Source organism: Chrysemys picta, chromosome 4 (assembly GCF_011386835.1).
Source record: "Chrysemys picta bellii isolate R12L10 chromosome 4, ASM1138683v2, whole genome shotgun sequence".
Lineage (NCBI taxonomy): Eukaryota > Metazoa > Chordata > Testudines > Emydidae > Chrysemys > Chrysemys picta.
This window is the reverse complement of record NC_088794.1, coordinates 96340057-96363225: the sequence shown is the minus strand read 5'-3', so window position 1 is coordinate 96363225 and position 23169 is coordinate 96340057. Positions and strand designations below refer to the sequence as shown.

The 23169-nt window shown below is 45.6% G+C and overlaps 1 protein-coding gene across 4 annotated transcripts in view; it reads left to right on the top strand.

Moving 5' to 3' along the window:
- Window positions 1-23169, top strand: part of DISP2 (dispatched RND transporter family member 2) — a 123825-nt gene that overhangs the window by 76156 nt on the left and 24500 nt on the right. Inside the window, exon 1 of one of the 4 annotated variants that reach the window (XM_005284711.4) lies at window positions 6650-6887. The exons of 1 other annotated variant lie outside the window; for it this stretch is intronic. In XM_005284711.4, coding sequence (XP_005284768.2) covers window positions 6796-6887 — 92 coding nt within the window. In that variant the 5' untranslated portion in view covers window positions 6650-6795. Of the gene's footprint in view, window positions 1-6649; window positions 6888-23169 lie in introns of those variants that run through there. 2 more of the 4 variants (XM_005284712.4, XM_005284710.4) reach the window with 2 other exon arrangements.

The following is a 23169-nucleotide window of genomic DNA, read 5'->3' as shown; positions in this document are numbered from 1 at the left end:
GGAAAACACTAGAGTGGCAAGGTGGATGAGATAATCTCTTTTATTGGACCAACTTCTGTTGGTGAAAGAGACAAGCTTTCGAGCTACATAGAGCTCTTCTTCAGGCCACCAACAGAAGTTGGTCCAATAAAAGATATTACCTCATCTACCTTGTCTTACTAATATCCTAGGACCAGCACGGCTACCACACTGCAAACAAAAAAGGAAAACAGTTTTCCTTGTACCTCCCTAAAGAATCTCCTAACTATAGATCCTAGGGATCAGCAAACATTTGAAGGGTGATCCTGAACCATTGAGGACAATGGGAACTTTGAAACTCACTTCAGTAGGAGCAGAATGGAGCCCTTAATGCTTCAGAACTTTCTAACCAGGGAATCTGACAGATTTTTTTTTTCCCATGAAGGCACCTGCATGTAGTGATAGTGGTAGTGGAGGCGAGAGGAGAGATGTATGGAAAGAATATTATATGTCCACATCAAATACTGTTTCAAAGCTCAAATGCAAGGTTCTTTTTTCTTTTCTTTTTCACAGCCAAAGTGCCACAAATAAGAGAACTCATTATTTGGCAGTAATAAACACATTCCTAATCACTGAGCTTAGGGAATGCTGGGTGAATTGCATTACAATGTCCTGCCCCTGCCAGCTAGGCCATGTGGATCCAAAGGAGAAGGGAAAAATATTGCACAATCTGACTCCTCCTGGAGGATAAAAAGACTTTTTTCAAGTTACAGTATATTCATGAGCGACAGGTAGCCAGGGGAGGTGCTGCCTCCCCTGGCGTTGCCGCCAGACCCTTGGTTGCGGGGTTTGGTGGCAAAGTTTTTGCTTTTATTATGCCCCAGGGGGCACATATTGCCTCCTCAGCTGACACAGAACCTGCATAGGGCATATCAAAAACGTCTTCTACAGACACTTTTCCCCTGGGTGGTGGGCGGGTTGGGTCCGGGGAGAGGAGGCATGGCGCGGCTTTGTCCAGCCTGGCCAGGGCTCCTCCAGGTGTGGGGAAGCTTGGCTTGGCTCGGGGCTTCGGCCTACCCAGCCAGAGCTCCTCTGGCCTCAGGGCTTTGGCAAGCCCAGCCAGGGCTCCTCCAGGTGTGAGGGGATGCTCTGGGCTGCAGCTGCTCCTCCAGGCAGGTGGTGGTGAGGGGCTCAGGGCTTCAGCCAGCCTGGGGCTCTTCTGGACAGGGGAGACTTGTGGCTCTGGCCACGGAGGGAGGGGGCACAAGGGGTCTCAGGGATCCAGCCATGGGGAGAGTGTGGGCGGAAGAGGCGGAGCTGGGAGCTAGCCTCCCCAGAGGGGGGCTCCACCTGCCATCCATGAGTATATTTAAATCCCACCCTTCCATCTCAGCCTCTTTCATCTCCCTTATCCCCTCTTCATCCCATACACCCCTTTTATTTCTCTTCTCTCCTTTCTCATCTGTATTTTTCCCTTATTGTCTATTCCTTACTCTCTCTCTCTTGCCCTTTTCACTTCTCCATTTGTCTCTCATCTCTTTCCTTGCCTTACCTCATCTCTCTATTTTAGCTTTCTTTTTCTTCCTCTTTCTTTCCACCCCCAGTGCTTAATACCTTCGTTCAGGTCAGAAGGATAATAGATCCAGCTCTTCTCTATCTAATTTAGTGACAAACCTTGGATGTGTGGTTTGGCTGTGATCCCATGGTGCAGAGCCAACTACCTCAATGGCAAAGAGCAAAGGAAGGACGTGTGACTTCACACACAACTGTCCCAGCATTGGGTGTGTTATAACTGCTGTAAAAGGGACTTTGATATATATATGGTAATGCCTATATGCCTCAACTGAGATCAGGGCCCCATTGTGCTAGGCTGTGTACAAACACATAATATGCATCCGAAGAAGTGGGCAGTAGCCCCCGAAAGCTTATGCTCTAATAAATGTGTTAGTCTCTAAGGTGCCACAAGTACGCCTGTTCTTTTTACATAATAGGAGAACACCCCTGGTCAAAGAGCTTACAGTCTAAATAGACAAGACTGTCAAAGGGTGGGAGAAAGGGGGAGACTCGTGGGGGGCGGGGGGGAAGGGTCACCTGGGTCGGGGCAAGGGCCCAGCTGCTGCTAAGAACTTCCGCCCTTGGGGCAGGGAGTTTGTTTATAAACAGAGGAAGGGTGATTAAGATAACAAAAGGCTTGTCATTAAATTAAGGATCGTTAGATGATCCTGAAAGCATTCCCAGGCACTCCAGTTAAAAGACAGGAAACAAAGAGTAGGAATAAATGGTCCATTTTCAGAATGGAGAGAAGTAAATAGAGATATCTCCAGGGGTCTGTACTGGTCTGGGATCAGTGCTGTTCAAAATATTCATAAATGATCTGCAAAAAGGGGTAAACAGTGAGGTGGCAAAGTTTGCAGATGACACAAAATTACTCAAAATAGTTAAATCCAAAACAGACTGCAAAATACAATCCCAACAATACGTACAAAATGAAGGTGCCTAAATTAGCTGTTACCCATCAAGAAAGAGATCTTGGAGTTATTTGCAGTACTCTGGAAGCGCTGTTTCCACAGTACTGTAAATGTAAAAGGGGTTGTCTACACTTACATTTTATAGATCTCTAACTTGCTGTCTCAGGGGGGTGAAAAATCACCCCCCTCCCCGAGTGCAGCAAGTCTGAGCGCTTTAAAGCGCTAGTGTAGACAGGCTCCGAGCAGTGGGAGCCGCACTCCCAGCGCTCAGAGCTAATCCCCTTGTGGAGGTGGATTAGCAGGAGTGCTGAGAGCTCTCTCCCAGCGCTCGCACGAGACCACACCCGCACTTCAAAGCGCTGCCACAGGAGCGTTCCCGCAGCAGCACTTTGAAGTTTCCAGTGTAGACATACCCTATGAATCCTTCTCACTGTGCCTGTATCATCCTGAACTCATTCTCCAGCTTCAGAAGACTTAAAAATTATCTCGAGTCATCAATGGGACAGATGCAACTAAATAATGTAGCTGTCCTTAATGTGCAGGTCACGTGTGGGGGGGTGTTACTTTTTAAACACCTTCAGCTGGTGCCCCCCTTCGTGTCCCTCCAATTTGTCACCTAATACAGATGTGGAATGGAGGCACAGACATACTATGGGCTTGTCTACACCATGCAGCTTTTAGCGACAAGGCTGTGTTAACGCTAAAAGTCAGCATGTGTAAACGCTCTTTGTTGGCACTTTTGCCAACAAAATACTTCCAGCCCCGCGAGCAGCATTTGTCGGCAGGAGAGTGCTCCTGCCAACAAAGCCATGTTCACACTGCCACTTGCATCAGCAAAACTTTTGTCTTTCGCGGGGAGGGGGGTTTAAGTACCCATGAAAGATGTACTTAAAGTACTGCACAGGATCTTTTCAGGGGGATAAGGCAAAGCACCACATTTATTGGTAATACTGTACATGTATCAATCAACACTGTATCATATGCATATGATATATATTACACTCATGCACTCACATACACACACAAGCACACTCCGTCTTGTTGTTGTTACCAACTAGTTGCTCCCCTTAACTTCACTGGCGAGATGAGTTAGAAGGGGGAGGGGTGGAGCCGGGCTTCTGTCGATCCGGATCGATGCTCCAGTGTTGACAAGACAAGACCCGGAATCTTCTGCAAGACACCTCACATTTACAGCAGCTAGGTTATATGAAGAGGCATAATACAAAGTCATATGAAAATGATACACAGTTATGCGAAGATGCTTAATGCAGAGATTTATCTACAAAGACAAAATTTTTGTCGACAACTTTGCAGTGTAGGCATACCCTAAGTGACAGACGGCTTGTGGCATAGCTGAGAATTGAGCCTAGATCTTCTGAAGCCCAATCCACTGCCTTAACCACAAGACCTTACTTCTTCTCAAACAGATATAACTTAGAGAATTTTTTCACTTCAAGGTCCCAGAAGCAAAGACAAGGTTTTCATCTCGAGGCCAAAAGACCAAAAACATCAAGACACTTGATCACGGCCTTGGGTAGACCAAGAGACTACCACATAAGCTATTCTAGATCTAATAATTGCAATTTATTTGATTCTAATGAGCAAGCCCCTTGCTTAATTGTAGCAGAGAAACATTTTCATAGCGTTCACAGTGGTAGCCGTATTAGTCTGTATCAGCAAAAAGAACAGGAGTACTTGTGGCACCTTAGAGATTAACAAATTTATTTAAGCGTAAACTTTTGTGGGCTAAAACCCACTTCATTGGATTCATAGCTGATACTCAGTAAAGGGGACTCCTTCCCCACTGTGCAGCCAGTACATCTCGACCTGGTCAGGGAACATTTTATTAGAGACATTGGTAGTCTCCATACCCTATCCTTGGGATTCCTCTGCCACTGGATTATAAAAGCACTTCATCTCCCATCAAGGAAAGATGTATGCTTTTTACACCTTCTAAAAAATCTAGAGCAATAAAGCAGGAAGGGCTTACTCTAAGCAGCTAGTGAATTAGTGGGAGTTGCCAGGATACTCAGCACAGTAATACTCATCCTTTTTGCTTTGGCTTTTTCACAGCAAGTAATGCCATGAGGATGCCGTAGTCATGACTGTGTTCACTGTCACGAAAAAGGTCAAGATCACTGCCATGGTGAAAATCACAAACAGGGTCATGGCCATTATCAAGAAAAAAGTTCTGGAGTGAGCTGCTGCAAATTAATCTTCTAGTTATCCAGTGAAGTTTTCCTGTTCTCAGCCCAAACTGTGGTCAGTGGCACCAGTCTGACACCATGCAATACAAATGTAATTAAGTCTTTTCTACCCATAAATAAACATATGTAGTCAGGGCTGGTTTTAGGAAGTGCGGGGCCCGATTTGAATACCTGGTGGCGGTCCGGGTCTTCGGCAGCACTACGGCGGCGGGTCCTTCACTCGCTCCAGGTCTTCCGCGGCACTGAAGGACCCGCCGCTGAAGACCCAGAGCAAGTGAAGGACCCGCCGCCGAAGTGCTGCCAAAGACCCGGACTGCCGCCGGGTGAATAAAAAAATTAAAAAGGTGCCTAAGTTAGGTGCTCTTCTTGAGGGCGCGGGGCCCGATTCGGAGGAATCGGCCTAAAGCTGGCCCTGTACTTAGTGATACACTTTTGGGAAAGGTAAACAGTCCGGTTGTTCATATTCTTTGTAATACAAGTATCAGAGGGATAGCTGTGTCAGTCTGGATCTGTAAAAAGCGACAGAGTCCTGTGGCACCTTATAGACTAACAGACATATTGGAGCATAAGCTTTCGTGGGTGAATACCCACTTCATCAGATGCATGTAGTGGAAGTTTCCAGAGGCAGGTATAAATATGCAGGTAAGAATCAGTCTAGAGATAACGAGGTTAGTTCAATCAGGGAGGATGAGGCCCTCTTCACCAAGGGAGGAGAAACTGCTCAACTGCTAGAATGAGGGCCTCATCCTCCCTGATTAAACTAACCTTGTTATCTCTAGACTGATTCTTAACTGCATATTTATACCTGCCTCTGGAAAGTTCTACTACATGCATCTGATGAAGTGGGCATTCACCCACAAAAGCTTATGCTCCAATACGTCTGTTAGTCTATAAGGTGCCACTGGACTCTTTGTTGCTTTGTAATACAAGTTATTCTTGTGAATCCCGTTCAGTAATTGTTTAAAAAGTTGCATCTATTTTCAGCAAACTCACTTACTAAAATTGTGCAGGTTAATGGGGACCCTTCAAACTTAAAAGGTTAGGTTTAACTGACTTGATTCCCAGCACCCCTACCCTGCTCTCAAAACCATGAGCACACCCCCGTAATGCGGAAGGAGCTATAGCAGAGGTAGGCAACCTATGGCACGGCACACAAGCTGATTTTCAGTGGCACTCACACTGCCCGGGTCCTGGCCACCGGTCTGGGGAACTCTGCATTTTAGTTTAATTTTAAATGAAGCTTCTTAAACATTAAAAAAAACATATTTACTTTACATACAACAATAGTTTAGTTATATATTATAGACTTATAGAAAGAGACCTTCTAAAAATGTTAAAATGTATTACTGGCATGCAAAACCTTAAATTAGGGTGAATAAATGAAGACTCTGCACACCACTTCTCAAAGGTTGCCGACCCCTGAGCTAGAGAGACACACTGCTCCCAGGTGACCTCTCCCTCAAGTGCCCTGGCCATTTACGTCCCAAACACCTTATCTCCCCAGAGCTGGGAAGTTATGTACATCCCCTTGCTAAAATCCCTGTAAAACACAGGCCCGCTGTCTTTAGGAACGGTTTATAACAGCCTGGCAGCAGGCCTTGTCTGAGGGCAGGGGAGCCGGGATCCCAGCTGCACTCAGACGGGAAGAAGTAGAGTTGCTCCACTTGTGCTCAAGTGTGGGCGGGGCAGGGTGGGGGGGAGCACTGCTCTGGGGAAGGCCAAGCTCTCCTGGGAGGCGGTGTTGTCTGTCCCTGGAGCAGGCCCGCTTACCAGCTGGGGAAAGGAACCGTCTCCATGCTGGGGCTCGCTCCCCCGCCCCTGTGCTGCCAGGACACCTGGTACCAGCCGCTGGTGGCTTGCCAGTGCCCGTGCCCCCGCCTCTTGGGCCAGCGTCAGCAACTGCTGCGGGCTCCCAGCCCCCCCGCCGCGCTCAGCCCCGAGACTGGTCGTAGCCCCGCCCCGCTCTCAGCCCGGCGCCGCTATTGGGCTACGCGCCCGGCTCGACCCCCTCCCATTCCCCGCCCCGCTCCCTCTGCGCATGCGCAGGCGCGGTGCCCGCGGGGGGGCCGGGCGCCCAGGCGTTCAGCACCGGCGAGCGGCGGACAGCTCCTTCCCCCCGCGGCCGGAGCCTGCAGCGAGCCCGGGCGAGCCGCTGCGAGGCCATGGAGGGAGCGCCGGCCCCGCAGGAGCAGCCGGCGGCCGCCGAGGAGCAGGCGGAGGGGGGGCGCCGGGAGCAAGGGACCTGCTCGCCCAGGTATGACCCGCAGCGCGTCCCTGCAAAGCCACCTGGCCTCGCTCGCCTCGCCTGGGCCTCCCCACCGCCCGCGGGTCCCCTCCCTCTGCCCCGGCGCCAGCCCCCAGCCCCGCGCCGCTGCCTCCAGAGGCTCCTTTCCGGGGCGCCCGGGGACCCCCCCCGCTGCCTCCCGCCAGCTGCGCCGCTTCCCTTGAGGCCGGCCCCGCCTGGCCCCCCGCGGCTGTGCTCCCCCGGCCATCCCCCCCAGCGCGGGGCCGGCTGCAGCGACTGGTGTCTGCCCCTCTGAGCCCAGGCAATCGGGGGTGGGTGAGTGAGTGAGCTCCCCACAGGGGCTGCCAGCCTTCACGCCCCTAGCTCGCCTCCTCCTGTCCCCTCCCTAAGGTGCAGCACGGTGCGAGTCGCAGCAGCAGCTGGTGGCGAGAGTGCCCGCCAGACTCCAGCTGCGATTGGCTTTGATCATCCAATATGACCCGAAGAAGAGACTCGCGACTAAACATAGGGCTTTCCAGTTCAGTGGGGATGGGACTAACGCCTAAGCAGGTTTCACTGGCGATATCAGACAAGCCTCTCTGCACATCTGTCTCCAGATTGGATTGGCGTTTATCCTCGAATTAAAACGACACACGCTGCCCTAGATCCCCGAAGAGAACTGCCTGTCGCGTCAGCCAGGATTTTCTCAAACAGGGTAGAATATCTAATTTACCTGCCTCATGATTGCACAAATAAGGGAAATATATGCAGATTTTGCACCTATTTCCACTTCCAATGTAAGAATGAGCAGGGCTATTAAAGTCGGCTGTGGATGGTGTCCTACAGAAGGGCAACCGCACTCCGTATGATTCTGGGGATGACCTATCCTCGGTAACCGCCACATTTATAACAAGCCAGAGGGAAGCCATTAATAACAGCTACAGATCTGTGAATGGTATTTTTTCCTGCAGGGCACAACTGAATAAAATTCTAACCAGATATTATCAAAGTAAGGAGGCTGAAAGATAGGCATGGGAAGACAGTGATGTGGCATTAGGATGTAAGACCTGAAAGCATTGGGAATACGTATTTTTTTATTAGTCTGCTTCTGCCTTTAAATAAGGAGACATACACATACTACAAACCTCTGTGGGGGTAGATATGGAGAGAAATCTATACTAGAGTGATAGAGAGCTAATCAGATAGTTAGCTGTCAAATGCTATTTGCATACATACATTCTGATTGCTCTGTTTCCAAATGATTTTGCTTGCAAAACTGTGAGTCCCATATATCATTATGATCTGCATTTGTCTGGGCATGTGATTTAGCCTTATGAATTATAAGTTCTGTAACAAAATATGATATATTGTTAAAGTTATTCTTAGTATTTATTATGTGTTCTCGTAGCATCCATAATGTCCTAGGTGCTGTACAAACACAAAAAACACATCCTTGCCCCCAAAGACTTTAATCACAGTCTAAACAAAACTCTGCAGCCTTGGTCATGTCCTTGATGCTATATGTCTCAATGCATAGCTTACAAAATCAGTTACTATGCATATATGCACCGTTACAGTAATTTTCCTATGAAGCCCAATAGTCATTTTATTATAGGGCAAAGGCAGCCCTAAATATTTAAACAGATTTTCATTTGTTATTCAGGAGGCATAGGACTTCCAAATTACCTAGATTTTCTAGTTGATCAGAGCATAGAAGAAGATCAAACTAAACTAAATATATTCATAAAGGCAACGAGTTTCACTTTTGCCTAATACAAATAATAAACTTTACATTAGTGAGATTAGTCCAACCTGCCCAAGGAAAGTGGGCAGTCAAATCTCCTTAGATAGGTTTGAAAATCTCAGGCAAGAAGTCTGTGTGTTTTGGTTAATAAAATACTCATGTACTAGTCTAAAAATAAACCCTTCCTATAACCATTTCACAATAATTTTTTGTTTTAAATCTTGGGAATCTGGTGACATAGAAATGACCAGTCAAATCCTGCAACATTTGCTTACTTCAGGTGAACAGCTCCACTGAAATCAATAGGACTACATGCATGAGTTACAATTACATGTGTGAGTAAAGATGGCTGGCAGGTCAGACTCCACTTTGAGCTTTATCTTGTGGTTTGTAGTCTCATGCTCAGTTACAATAGAATTTATTGTAATAATGTACAATTAGACAGGGCCTCCTCACTCACACACACACACATATATATATGTGTGTGTGTGTGTGTGTGTGAGTGAGGAGGCCCGCTCACTCACACACACACACACACACACATATATATATATATATATATATATATATTTAGTTAGTTAGTTAGTTTTAGTTTAGTTAGACATTTGTATGTGGCTTTCTGTACAGATCGTGTGTGTGTGTGTGAGTGAACTAAACATTTAGCTTCATATTTCCTATCCATTGAGCTTAGTGAACATTTGATTGAATTTGCCATCAGATAGCTATTGATGCCTCAAAAGAATAAGTTTCCTTAGGCCTTTTCTAGACTAGGATATAAAGGTGTTGTTTTGGGTGTTTGTTTTTTAAGTGTATTAGTTAACATTTCAACTAACCCATTTTAAACTCTAGTGTACACAGGGCAAATTGTACTTAGAAATTGTAGAATCATAGAACCATAGGGTTAGAAGGGACCACAAGGGTCATCTAGTGTAACCCCCTGCCAAGATGCAGATTTGTTGTGTTGTGTCTAAAACATACAAGACAGATGACTATCCAGCCTCCTTTTGAAAACCTCCAGTGAAGGAGCTTCCACAATCTCCCTAGGCAGTCTGTTCCATTGTCCTACTGTTCTTATAGTTAGGAAGTTTTTCCTGAGATTTAATTTAAATCCACTATGCTGTAGTTTGAACCCATTGCCTCTTGTCCTGCCCTCTGTGGCAAGAGAAAACATTTTTATGGCAGCCTTTCAAGTATTTGAAGATTGCTATCATGTCCCCCCTTAATCTCCTCTTTTCCAAACTAAACATACCCAGTTCCTTCAGCCTTTGCTCATATGGCTTGCATTCCATCCCTTTGATCATCTTTGTCACTCGCCTCTGGATTCTTTCCAGTTTCTCTACATCTTTCTATACATTGGTGATCAAAATTGGACATAGTACTCCAGCTCAGGCCTTACCAGCGCAGAGTAGAGAGGTATTATCACCTCCCATGACTTGCATGCTATGCCTCTGTTAATGGAACCTAAAATTGTAGTTGCCTTTTTTGCAACAGCATTGCACTGCTGACTCATGTTGACGTTGTGATCCACCACAACTCCCAGATCCTTCTCTGCAGTGCTGCTACCAAACCAGTTATCCCTTATTTTGTAGTTATGCATTTGATTTTTCTTCTTTAAGTGTAGCATCTTACATTTGTCTTTGTTGAATTTCATTTTGTTGCTAATAGCCCGGTTTTCCAATTTATCAAGATCCCTCTGAATTTTAGCTCTATCCTCCAAAGTGTTGGCAACCCTCCCTTGCTTTGTGTCATCTGCAAATTTGATCAGTGTGCTCTCTATTCCTACATCGGGGTCATTAATAATGATGTTAAACAACACCAGACCCAGAACAGGCCCCGTGGAACCCCACTTGAGACTTCTCTCCAGTCTGACATCATTCCATTAATAGTTATTCTTTGTTGTTGGTTGTTTAACCAATTATGTATCCACTTAATGGTAGTTCCGCCAAGCCCACATTTCTCCAGCTTACTTATCAGAATGTCATGCGGAACTGTGTCAAAAGTCTTGCTGAAGTCCAGGAATATTATGTCAACTGCATTCCCCTTGTCCACCAAACCAGTTACCCTGTGAAAGAAGGAAATGAAACTGGTATGGCTTGATGTGTCCTTGGTAAATCCATGCTGACTGCTAGTGATTATCCCCTCATCCTCCAGATATTTGCAAATTGAATGTTTTATACATTACTTTCCCAGGTATTGAAGTCAGGCTGACTGGTGTCTAGTTCTCCAGCTCCTCCTTCCCCCACTATTTAAAGATGGACACTACATTAGCTCTTCTCCAGTCTTCCAGGACATCTCCTGTTATCCATGAGTTTATAAATATTATTGCCAGTGACTCCGAGATTTCTTCAGCTAATTCCTTCAGTATTCACCTTCTTGGGTGAATAGCATTCAGCTCAGGATATCAAGTCTTTTGTTTATTATGTGTATATGTTTATATGTGTCTTTGAATATAATTGCATCAATAGCTATTTGGTAGTAAATTCAAAATTATGTTTAGCAGCATCAAAGAATAGGAACGGTAAAGCTAAACTTTTCTTGTCAGTGGAAAGTACAAATGTGGGAGGCAGTCTTTTGCCATCCCATTAATTTTTCAGACTAATTTATCATACTCAAGAGTCCCATTAAAAAGATTGCAGGTCTCCTCAAGGATAGATTCTGCTGCTATGGTGAAAAAACCTGCAGATTTTGTTTCAGTGTATAAGATATTGAGTATACAAAATATTGGCCAATGGAAAGAGTGAAAGTAATTGGGCCCCCCTCTACAATTATTCTGTAATACAAATTTTTAGTCAGTTAAATAAATAACAAAATTATTAGATCTTCTCTTTCTCACTACTTGCAGTTTTAGGACCCAATCCAGAAAGGTGCTGATCACCCTCTACTTCTATTGACTTCAGTGTTATTTGTGGGATGAATTTAGTCCATTTTCTGTGCATAAGAGGAAGGGGGAATTGAGCCTAATAGTGCTGTGTCTGAAGTCAATGGGAATTGAGGGTGCTCAGTGTCTCACAAGAGATCCTCAGAACCATGCAGGATTGGCACCATAAATGTGCATGATATGTAGGACTTCTGTTATGGGGGGATTGTTAATTTTAGGGCGGGGGGGAGATATTTTTAGTAATTTTTGAGTTTTATGTAGATATCCAAAAAATCAAGGGTTTGGGGGGCTTTCTCTTTGTATATACTTTATTGGGTAATCTTTCTTATGTTCCCTAGTGCAATTACTATATTAAAGCTCATTAGGCGATTTTTAGTGTGCACCAGCAGGGTCTACACAGACTAATCAATTAACAACATGTTCATGCACACCCCTGTAGCCCGCATAACTACTCTGTGTAGATAAGCCCTTAGATACAAGAAACTATTTCCAGTGTTTTTCTGGTGTTTATTGGATAATCCCTGATTTCTTTCTTTCTTTCTTTCTTTCTTTCTTTCTTTCTTTCTTTCTTTCTTTCTTTCTTTCTTTCTTTCTTTCTTTCTTTCTTTCTTATAATTGTTTATTGGTTAAACCTAAAATCAGAAGCCTTAATAATATTGTATGTACACATTATCAAAGATGCCTTCCCAAGAGCCTGGACTGATACAGTCACAAAATTCTTATTGACTTAAGTGGGAACAGAAATGGGCTCCAGATTGTTTCCTCTTCTATTATCCCAACCATGTGACATACACAGATGGGGTCAAATTCATCCTGGTGTGATGCTACAGAAGCCAATGACATCTCACTAGTGATGACTTTGGGCTATTGTACTTATCTTTCCCAGGATATTATCAGATTCCACTAATAACTAAGGCCATGTCTGTACTACAAAATTATGTGGACGTAACTTATGTCGGCATGCAGCCACCACAGTTATTAAATCACTTGTGCGTGAGCACACTTGACTCCTTGTGTTGGCAGTGCACATCCTCACCAGGATGCTTGTATCGATTGTATTGCCAGTGTGGGGCATTGTGGGATGGCTCCTGAAAGCCAGTAGCAGTTCATGTAAGCAACACTGTGTCTACACTGACACTGCGTCAATGTAATTACATTGACAGTGGCTCTATGCCACTCGGGAAGTGGGTTCTAAATTGGCGTAGAGAGGCACTTACTTCAGCGGGAACCAAATTTAAGTGAAGACATTTCCACAGCTAGGTTAAGACAAGACAGCCTGCATTGACTTACCCATTTAGTGTTGACCAGGTCTAAGAGCCTGATCTAAAGGTCATTAAAGGCAGGCCCTCATTTAATACGGTGCAATAGTAAGATTAAAAAATTAAACATTCTTAAACATGCTAGCAACATATGAACAAACCATAATTGTTGAACAGTATTTGATCCTGTCATATTTATGATAGTCTTGTCTCTTCTTCCTGTTTTGTTTTTATTTTATTTTATTTTGTATCCTATAACTATTTTTAATTGCTTGTTATGCAGAACATTAGATGACAGTTTTAGCTTGAGTGCTTGATATATTCTGATAGCATTGTGCTGCTTTTCTGTTATCTCTGCCTTGTCTCTGAATGCTTGCAGCTGTGAGCTCCCAGTGTCTAAAATATGGTCCTTTTATAACCTTAAAAATGTTAAATCAGAGAAGAACTCATTCCCTCTCAACTATTGTGTCACATTTCCATGTTGCTGGTGTCATATTCTTAGTGCTTGAGGAAAGAGTCCGTCAGTATGTCTATTATAAACCTCTCTTTAAATTGTATTATAGTGCCCCTTCTAAAAACTTCTATTGTAAGTCTCAGTAAAAATTATATCAAGTCTAGACAGAAACTTGGCACACAGTATTAGGTCTTAGCCCAGGAGGATTTTTTTTTTTAATTTGAAGAAAATTGGTAGAATCCATAATTTAGGTGAGGAAAAACCCACTGAAACGAAAAAAATGATTTTTTAAACAATGAATTTTTGCAGGATTTAGTCCTTAATATGAGTGAGGGTCTTTTGAGGGGAAAAAGATACAGATTGTCTGTAGCTTTTTTTGTCTTGGGACTGTAATTCCTCCATTTTTAAGAGTATGTGAATGGTGATTACTGCTACTGATTGGCTAGAGTTGTCCACAGAGCTAGTCTGTTATATTTGTTACTTCCCCTCTCTTCTTGTCCCACACCTGCTTTTTTCTTTTATTTGCCTAGTACATCTTGTCTTTTAGGTTGTAAGTTCTTTGAGGCAGGGATTGTCATTTAGGAACTGTTTGTACAGGGTCTAGAACAATCAGGCTTCAACCTCAAGGTGTACCACAATATAAATCAGGGGTAGGCAAACTACGGCCCACGGGCTGGATCCTGCCCCTCAGGGCTTTGGATCCGTCCCGCCGGATTGCCCAGCGCCGCTCTCAGCAGCGGCTGGCCCAACGTCCCTGTGACCCCCGGGCCCTTGCCTCCAGGCACCGACCCCCGCAGCTCCCATTGGCCGGGACCAGGGAACCACGGCCAATGGGAACTTCGGGGGAGGTACCTGGAAGCGCGGCAAGGGCAGTGCACACAGAGCCCTCTGCCCCTCCCCTCCCCCAGGGGCCGCAGCGCTTCCTGGAGCGGCGCGGGGACAGGGCAGGCATGCAGGGAGCCTGCCCTGGCCCCAGTGCGCACCACTGCCACCCCGGACCCCAAACCCCTCCTGCACCCCGCCCCCCAACTCCCTGCCCTAAGCCCCCTGCCTGCACCCCACACCCCTCCTGCACCCCAACTCCCTGCCCTGAGCCCCCTCGTATACCCCACACCCCTCCTGCACCCCAACTCCCTGCTCTAAGCCCTCTGCCTGCACCATGCACCCCTCCTGCACCCCAACCCCCTGCCCTGAACCCCCTGCCACACCCTGCACCCTTCCTGCATACCAACCCCCTGCCCTGAGCCCCCTCGTACGCCCCGCATCCCTCCTACACCCCAACCCCCTGCCCTCAGCCCCCTCATACATCCCGCACCTCCTCTGCCCCAATCCCTTGCCCTGAGCCCCTTCCTGCACACTGCACCCCCTTCCACACCATGCATTCCCTCCCGCACCCCATCCCTCTGCCCCGGCTCTCCATACAATTTTCCCAGCCAGATGTGGCCTTCGGCCCAAAAACTTTGCTCACCCCTGATATAAATTATTAGTAGATAATAAACAAAGACATTTAAATTACTTTGGAAAACAGTGAGTGATAGCATCTTGCTATGTTACAGATTCGTATAACATTTTCAGAGGACTATTACATCATTGAGACAGTATCAAAATAAGAAATACACAATGGGGAAAATGCAGCAGCTCAGGAAGGTAGTGAAGCCCATATATTTTTCAGAATGGGTCTCATAGACCCACATTACAGCTCTCCTTAAAAATGCTGGATTTGTTCCCTGCTCCTTTCTCAGTTTGAGTCACATGCTCTCTCCCACTGCATGGCTCAGAGAGAAGCAAAATTACAGAAATGCTGGAGAAATGGGGTTACTGTGCAGAGGGGGATGGTGGCTATGTGATATCGTTTTTCTGCCATATGAAGCTGCTTCTGCCACAGTGCCTGAGCTCAGTTCCATGTGACTGGATGTAGTCAGCCAATGGGAAGGAATTGGGGACCAGCCAATTTACACAGCATGTTTGCAGCACTAACTCTTCCTCTACAGCTTTTACACTGTGTGCGTGGGAGGTTGGGGGCCAGTCAATGACCACGCAGCACCTAAGCCACAGCCACGTGTGAAGCTTGACAGCATGGCACAGATCCAGACTCTAGGTGCATACATGGGCCAAGATCTGTGGGCTGGCCTCTGCTAATCCCATGACTCATGGATCTGTGGCCCTTGCTCCTTGCATGAGCCACACCCTCTGCTTGGTCTGCATCGTTGTTGCTCTACCTTCCAGAAGGGGTAAAGTAGTAGTAAGGAGTCTAGTTAGGAGTCATTAATTGTTTAAGCTTTCCTGCACATTTTCACAGGGGAAGAAGAAGATACCATCTTTGTTCTTTTGCTGTTTCTGATTCCTCAGGTGGTGCAAAATTTTGTTGTCTGTGCTGTGGTATTGTCTCAGGAAAGCAATGTAACAAGGTGACTAGTACAGTTTCATAAATTTGATTTTCAAATTGTCTGAACATCTTAGTGAAGGAGGAAACTTCCAGTGGAGACCAAATTTTCATAAGGTTACTGCTTCCCAGAGGATGGTCATTTAATCCAATCCAGCAGTTGTGCCATAAGTAAGGGTAAGATTATGTCACGGAGATCATGGATTCCTTGACTTCCAGAGACCTCCATGACATTTTCTGTTTCAGCACCAGGGCAGTGGGACTGGAGCTGTCAGCCGTCAGGGGCCCTGGAGCTCCGAGCCACCATGGGTGGCAGGGGCCCCCAGAGCTCTGAGCCACCATGGTTGGTGGGTGGAACCCAGAGTTCTGAGCTGCCGCGGGAGGTGGGGGGACCCGAAGCTCTGAGCTGCCAATAGGGTTGCCAACTTTCTGATTGCCAAAAACTGAACATCCTTGCCCCGCACTCTGCCCTGCCACTTCCCAAGGCCCCACCCCTGCCCCGCCTCTTCTCTGAGGCCCCGCCGTCCACACACTCCATCCCCTCTCCCTCTGTCACTCGCTATCCCCCACCCTCTCTTAGTCGCTCATTTTCACTAGGATGGGGCGGGGGTTAGGGCGCAGGAGGGGGTGAGGGCTCCGGCTAGGGGTGCGGGCTCCCAACTGGGGCCAGAAATGAGGGGTTCGTAGTGTGGGAGGGGCTCCAGGCTGGGGCAGAGGGTTGGAGTGCAGGAGGAGGTGAGCGCTCTGGCTGAGGGTGAGGGTTCCAGGGTGGGGCCAGAAATGAGGGGATTGGATTGCAGGAGGGGGCTCTGGGCTGGGGCCAAGGGGTTCAGAGTGCGGGAAGGGGGCTCAGGGCTGGGGCAGGGGTTGGGGTGCGGAAAGGGGTGAGAGGTGCAGGCTCTGTGTGGCGCATACCTCAGGTGGCTCCCGGAAGTGGTCGGCATGCCCCTGTGGTCCCTAGGCAGTTCCTGGCCAATAGGAGCTGCAGGGGCAGCACCTACGGGCAGGGGCACCATGCGGAGCAGCCTGATCGCCCGTACACCTAGGGGCCAGATGTCGCCGCTTTTGGGAGCCACACAGAGCCAGGGCAGGCAAGGAGCCTGACTTAACCCTACTGCGCCGCTGACCGGACTTTTAGCGGCCTGGTCAATGGTGCTGACCGGAGCTGCCAGGGTCCCTTTTTGACTGGGTGCATTCCGATCGAAAACCGGAGGCATGTTAACCCTAGCTGCCAGCCCTGGAGCTCTGAGCCAGCTTCTCAGAGAGGCAAACATTGTAAGGAACACAACCAGCAACGGTAAATAACAGGAGCAGTTAATTTCAGTCTGGTCCTCCTTGCTCTCTGCCTCCCTCCCCTCTCTTTGTTTATCTCTTGGGTTGCATCCAGCTGGGTTTGACAAAATGAGGCTGTGAGGTCACCACTGTAGGCTGCTACTTTTCTGTGCCTGAGAGAACATTTCTGCCCACACAGCCCCCAAATTGTTGAATATATCACATCACCCTGATAGGAAATTATCTTCCAGAAGATGTTCTTCTTTCAGTGTTGTTAGCTTCCTGTTCAGTTCCAGTATCATTAAAGCATATGTGCAGATGATTCATAAATGCACTGATCTAGCCAGTCCTCCCCTTCCCCGCCACAATAAACAAACACCACAAACTCCTTCATCCTCTCTTCTCTAATATGATTAGAGTCTACACCGCAAAATAATAATGTTATGACCTGGTACAGGCAGACAAACATGAGCCAGTCTATGATTCAGGCAAGGACTGCAGCCCATAAAATGCTGAGGCTGCCAGATCGACAGCTAATTCGGATTGTAGGCTCTGCAGACTTTGAAATCTTCAAAGCTTACACAGGTGTTTACCAACCCACAATTATCCAGAAGCTTCAGGTCTTCTGTAAGACCTTTGGATAACCAAGATGACACTATAATCAGTTGGAGAGAGTACAGCTCATAGGGCAGCTAAGATGATGAATGGAAATTAGGTGCTTACATATGATAAATGATGGACAGAACTGGCGTTATTTAGTCATGAGTGATGATTAACAGGTGACTTAAGTGAAAGATTTAATCTAGCTCAAGTTATTATAAACTATGAAGTTCTTGGACAGGCCAAGGTCAAGCGTATCAGCTGGGAGGGTACATCTGGAGGAAGAATTTAAAGTGGCATTATTTTACAGGCAGGGTGGTGAATAGGGGGAATAGACTTCCACTAGGAGTGTTACAGTCAAGAATATTCATGTATTTAACTATAATTGGATGCAATTGAATAAATTAAAGGGTTATCTGTCCATTTTTATGATCAGTCATTTTTGTAGCTGACTGCTTTTTTGAGCATGTCAGGAGGAATTTTTCACTGTTCGTTTCCCCCATTTCCCCAGTTGGCTTCACAGTGTTGTGCATGACAATGTTTTTCTCCTCCAGTAATACAGATAGACATGGCAGAGTAGATATTAAGCCACTCTAGATATGAAAAATCAATTAACAATTTCTAGTCCCACTCCACTATCTAGCACTAGCTCTTTAAAGGAAGAAAAATTATATTTTCATTGGATGTATACTTTTTTGAAAAATCCAAATATCTTATAGGCATTAGATCACCAAAATGTATTGAGGACAAGTTCTTGTTTCAGAAGGTGGAGGCAGCCATTTTAGACTTGATTCTGAATACCAGCGAGGAATTAGTTGCCAATCTTAAGGTAGAAAGCAGTTGACAGTGATCATGAAATGATAGATTTCATGACTGTATGGAAAGGAAGAAGTAAGAGCAGCAGAATAAGGACGATGGACTTCAAAAAAGCAGACTTTTACAGGCTCAGAGAACATGTAGCTATGGTCCCATTGGAAGAAAATCTAAGGAAAAAGGAGTTCCAGACAGCTGGCAGTTTCTGAAAGAGAAAATATTATAGACACAACAGCAAACTATCCCAATGAGAAGGAAAGATAGGATGACTAAAAGGAGCACAATATGGCTCCATCAGTAGCTCTTTAATGACCCAAAATTCAAAAGCAAATCATACGAAGTATGGAAACATGGACAAATTGCTAAGGATTAATACAAAATAATAGCACAAGCATGTAGGAACAAAATCAGAAAGGTTAAGGCACAAAATGAGTTATTTCGTGAGACATAATAGGCAATAAGGAGAGGTGCTATAAATACGTTAGGAGCACCACTATTTAGCAGGGAATGAGAGCTAGTAACGGATGACATCAAGAAGGCTGAGGTGTTTAATGCATATTTTGCTTCAGTCTCCATTAAAAAAGTTAATTGTGACCAGATGCTTAACACAATTAATATTAACAACAAGGGGGAAGAAATGCAAGCCAAAATAGGGAAAGAAAAAGTTAAAGAATATTTAGATAAGTTAGCTGTATTCAAGTCAGCAGTGCCTGACAAAATTCATCATAAGGTACTTAAGGAATTAGTTGAAGCAATCTCAGAACCATTAGCAATTATTTTGAAAATTCATGGAGGACAGGAGAGGTTCTAGAGGCCTGAAGAAGGGGAAAACATAGTACCCGTCTTTAAAAAGGGGGAACAAAGAGGACCCTGGAGAATTAAAGACCAGTCAGTCTAACTTCAATATCCAGAAAGATACTGGAACAAATTATTAAACAATCACTTTGTAAGCAGCTAGAGGATAAGAGGCTGATAAGTAATGGTCAACATAGATTTGTCAAGAACAAATCATACCAAACCTACCTAGTTTCCTTCTTTGACAGGGTTACTGGACTGGTGGATGTGGGGAAGCAGTAGACGTGCTTTATCTTGATTTTAGTAAGGCTTTTGACACATAAGCTGATTAGAGAAAAGAGGTCTAGATGAAATAACTATAAGTGGGTGTATAACTGGTTGAAAGACCTACTCAGAGAATATTTATTAATGGTTCACTGTCAGTGGGAGGAGATGTGTAGTGGAGTCCTGCAGGGGTCTGTCCTGAGTCCAGTACTATTCACTATTTTTATTAATGACTTGCATGATGGAGTGGAGAGTACAGTTATAAAATGTGTGCATGACATCAAATTCAGAGGAGTTGCAAGCACTTGGACAAGGTTAGAATTCAAAATGACCTGGAAAAATATGAGATTTGTTATGAAATCAACAAGATGAAATGGATTAAAGATGAGTGCAAAGTACTGCCCTTAGGAAGGAAAAATTGAATACAAAATGGGGAGTAACTGGGTAGGCAGTAGTACTGCAGAAAAGGATCTCAGGGTTATAGTGGATCACAAACTTAATATGAGCCAACATTGTGATGCAGTGGGGGAAAAGGTTAATATAATTCTGGGGTGTATTAACAGGAATGCCATATGTGAGACACAGAAAGTCATTGTTACTCAGCACCGGTGAGGCCTCTGCTGTAGTACTGTGTCCAGTTCTGGTCACCACACTTTAAAAAAGATATTGATAAATGGGAGTGAGTCCAGAGGAGAGCGTAGATATGATAAAAGATTTAGAAAATATGACCTATGAGGAAAGGCTAAAAGACTGGATATGTTTAGTCTTGAGAAAAGAAGACGGGGCGGGGAGGGGAAAGGGGATGGGACCTGATAACAATCTTCAAATATGCTAAGGGCTCTTATAAAGAGCACTGTGTTCAATTGTTCTCCATGTCCACTGAAGGTAGGACAAGATGTAATCAGCTTAATCTTCAGCAAAGGAGATTTAGGTTAGGTATTAGGAAAATCTTTCTATCTCTAAGGATAGTGGAGTACTGGAATAGGCTTCCAAAGGAGGTTGTGGAATTCCCATCATAGGAAGTTTTTAAAAATAGATTAGGAAAACACTTGTCAGGGATGGTCCAAGTTTACTTGGTCCTGCCCCAGCACAGGGAGAGAGACTAGAAAGATGACCTCTTCAGGTCCTTCCAACCCTACATTTTTATGATTCTATTATTCTAAAAGTGTAATTTGTCAGTGTGGCAACATATCTGTGAATTATTGTTTATTTTAGTAAATCATTGCTTGTTTAAATTGTACATAATAAATATCAAGAAAAATTACAGTCAAGGGTACAGGAAATAACAATGACATATCATCTTACAACATAAAAAGGAAATGAAAAAAGATCTAGAATTGGCCATCGTATAGTATGGACCACAATTCCAGAACTCTAACTAAAATTCAGTGCCCAAAAACTTAGAGTTAAAATTGACTGGCAGTGCCTTCGACTCTTCCAGGTCAAGTACACCTATACTTAAACCACTGAAAACCAGGAAATAAACAGTTAACATAAAACAAACAAACTTCTAAAAACCAGAAAATATAGGGTTACGGTACACACCAGCCCTGCTTGGATCCTTAACTCTGCCCCCTGGAGCTGGCAAGAGTCATTGGGGTATACAGTAAGTGTGTTTCAGCCAAGGCTGCTGTATAATAAGTAGGCACGAAGAAAGATTAAGTAAATGTTTTTCATGTATTCTGTCCCACAGGATTGTATTCTCTCATTCATCTGCATGCACTCCCACTGCCCTTCACTGTGTTTGGGACAACTGTGTTGACTGCCACAGGCATTACTTTAACAAGTCTTCAACAAGTTCAGGCGAGATCTTAAATTACATCCCATAAACAATATCGCTGGCATCTAGGGTGACCAGATGACAAAGATGAAATATCGGGACACGGGGGGGGAGGGGAAACGCGACAGAGGAGAAAAAAAAAAAAAGCCGGCGGCGGAGCAAAAAAAAAGCCGCCGGAGTGCCCCACCTACAGCCCCGTCTCCACCCGACGCTATGGTGGCCGCAACAGCTGAGCGCAGCCCGGCCCGGAGTTGCCAAGCCCACATGCTGTGCTAGATCCCCGGGGCAGCCTGGCTCGCTTCCCGGCTGCCCTCCTGACCCGGGCCGGGCCGCTCTGTGAGCCATGGGTGAGGCGCAGGTGGCCCAGGCCTGCCTCGCCTTCTACCGGGGGCTCGGGCGGAGGGAGCTGCTGTGGGATCTCTGCCGGGCCGTGCTCATCTTCCTGGAGAAGCTGGACTGGAGCAGTTCGCAGGGTGAGTGCTGGGGGCCACCCCATCCCTCCAGGCTTGCGCTGCCATACAGCTGATCAGCGCGAGTGTGGGAGGGAGGAGGAATGCGGCGTGCTTGGGGAAGAGGCGGGGCCAGGGCAGAGATTTGGGGAGGGATCCAATGGGGCAGTGAGGGGGTGGGGCCAGGGGCGGGGGGGGGGGTGGGGGTGAGAGCCCCTCCATGCTCCACCTGTGCGCCGGAGCGGAGGGCAAAATTGCTTTTTGTCCAGTGTCCCGACCGAACATCGGTCAGGACGTGGGACAAACAAGCAAATATCAGGACAGTCCCGATAAAATTGGGACGTATGGTCACCCTACTGGCATCTGATTTGTAGTGGCATATTTTGCATTCCTATAGGCCAATAGAAAATCCGTACTCTTATGTTGCAAACTATCTTTATCTGGAGTCATAGCACACATCACTTGCTTGAATGTCTGGATAAGTCTTCCCACTAATCCATTTGTGGCAGGATGGTAGGGAGCTGATGTGACATGTTTGATACCATTTTTTCTGACAAACAACTGAAACTCTGCAGTTGTGAATTGAGTTCTTTTGTCACTGACAATCTCTTTAGGCACTCCTGACTTTGGAAACAAGATTCTTAACACTTCTACCATCTGCAGTGATTTAGTTGAATTCATGTAGCATACTTCAGGCCATTTAGAGTGGTCATCTAGTGCAATCAAAAACGTATGTCCCATAAACGGATTAGCATAGTCTATGTAGATTTACTGCCACAGGGTTTGGCCACTCTCAAGGATGCAAAGGAGCATGTTTAGGCATGTGTTGTGGTTTCTTAGCAAGCTGGACATTGTTTTGCCATTTCCTATATTTGTGTATCATTCCCTGGGTACCACACAAAACATCGGTCAAGAACTTTTGTTTTTACAATTCCCAAATAGCCGGTCATGTAATTTCTGGAGTACATGTGACCTAAGCTTCATAGCCGTCTGCATATGCTTGACAAACTGCATTTGCATGTTTGTTGGTACTTTTGAACTCAGTATTATAACAGTGAGTGCCCAAGAATATTGCCCACCTCTGTAATTGTGCTGCAGCAGCCATTACTAATACTCTTTGGGTTAAAAATTGAGACTAGAAGTTATCCATAACTAGAGTAAATTGTTTCCTATAGTGTTATTGATAAACGTTTTCCTCACACTAACCTCAGAGCTTCTCTATCAATTTGAGTTACATTCTGCTGAGGTAACAGATCTAGATACAAAGGCAATGGGCCTTTCAGTATGAAAACAGGCAAACTTTAGAGGCAAAGATCCACTATAGTGTGCAAGGATTTTTTCAGATGCTGTAAGCTTCTTGCCCTCATCAAAAGCTTTGGTGCACTGTATGGACCAACACCATTTCTGTCCACTGTGTAACAGTTCATTTGGGAGATGTAATATGGTTGCTGTATTACGCAAGAATCTATAGCAATGTGGTAGAAATGTCTGTCTGTTCCAGCTGAGGAATAAGGAGAGATGGACACAGCTAGTCAAGCAAGGAGCCCCGGGAAGGGCGATCCCGTTTATTTCAATTGCAATTGGGTTCGAGCTTATAAGTCAGCAAGAACCCCGAAAACAC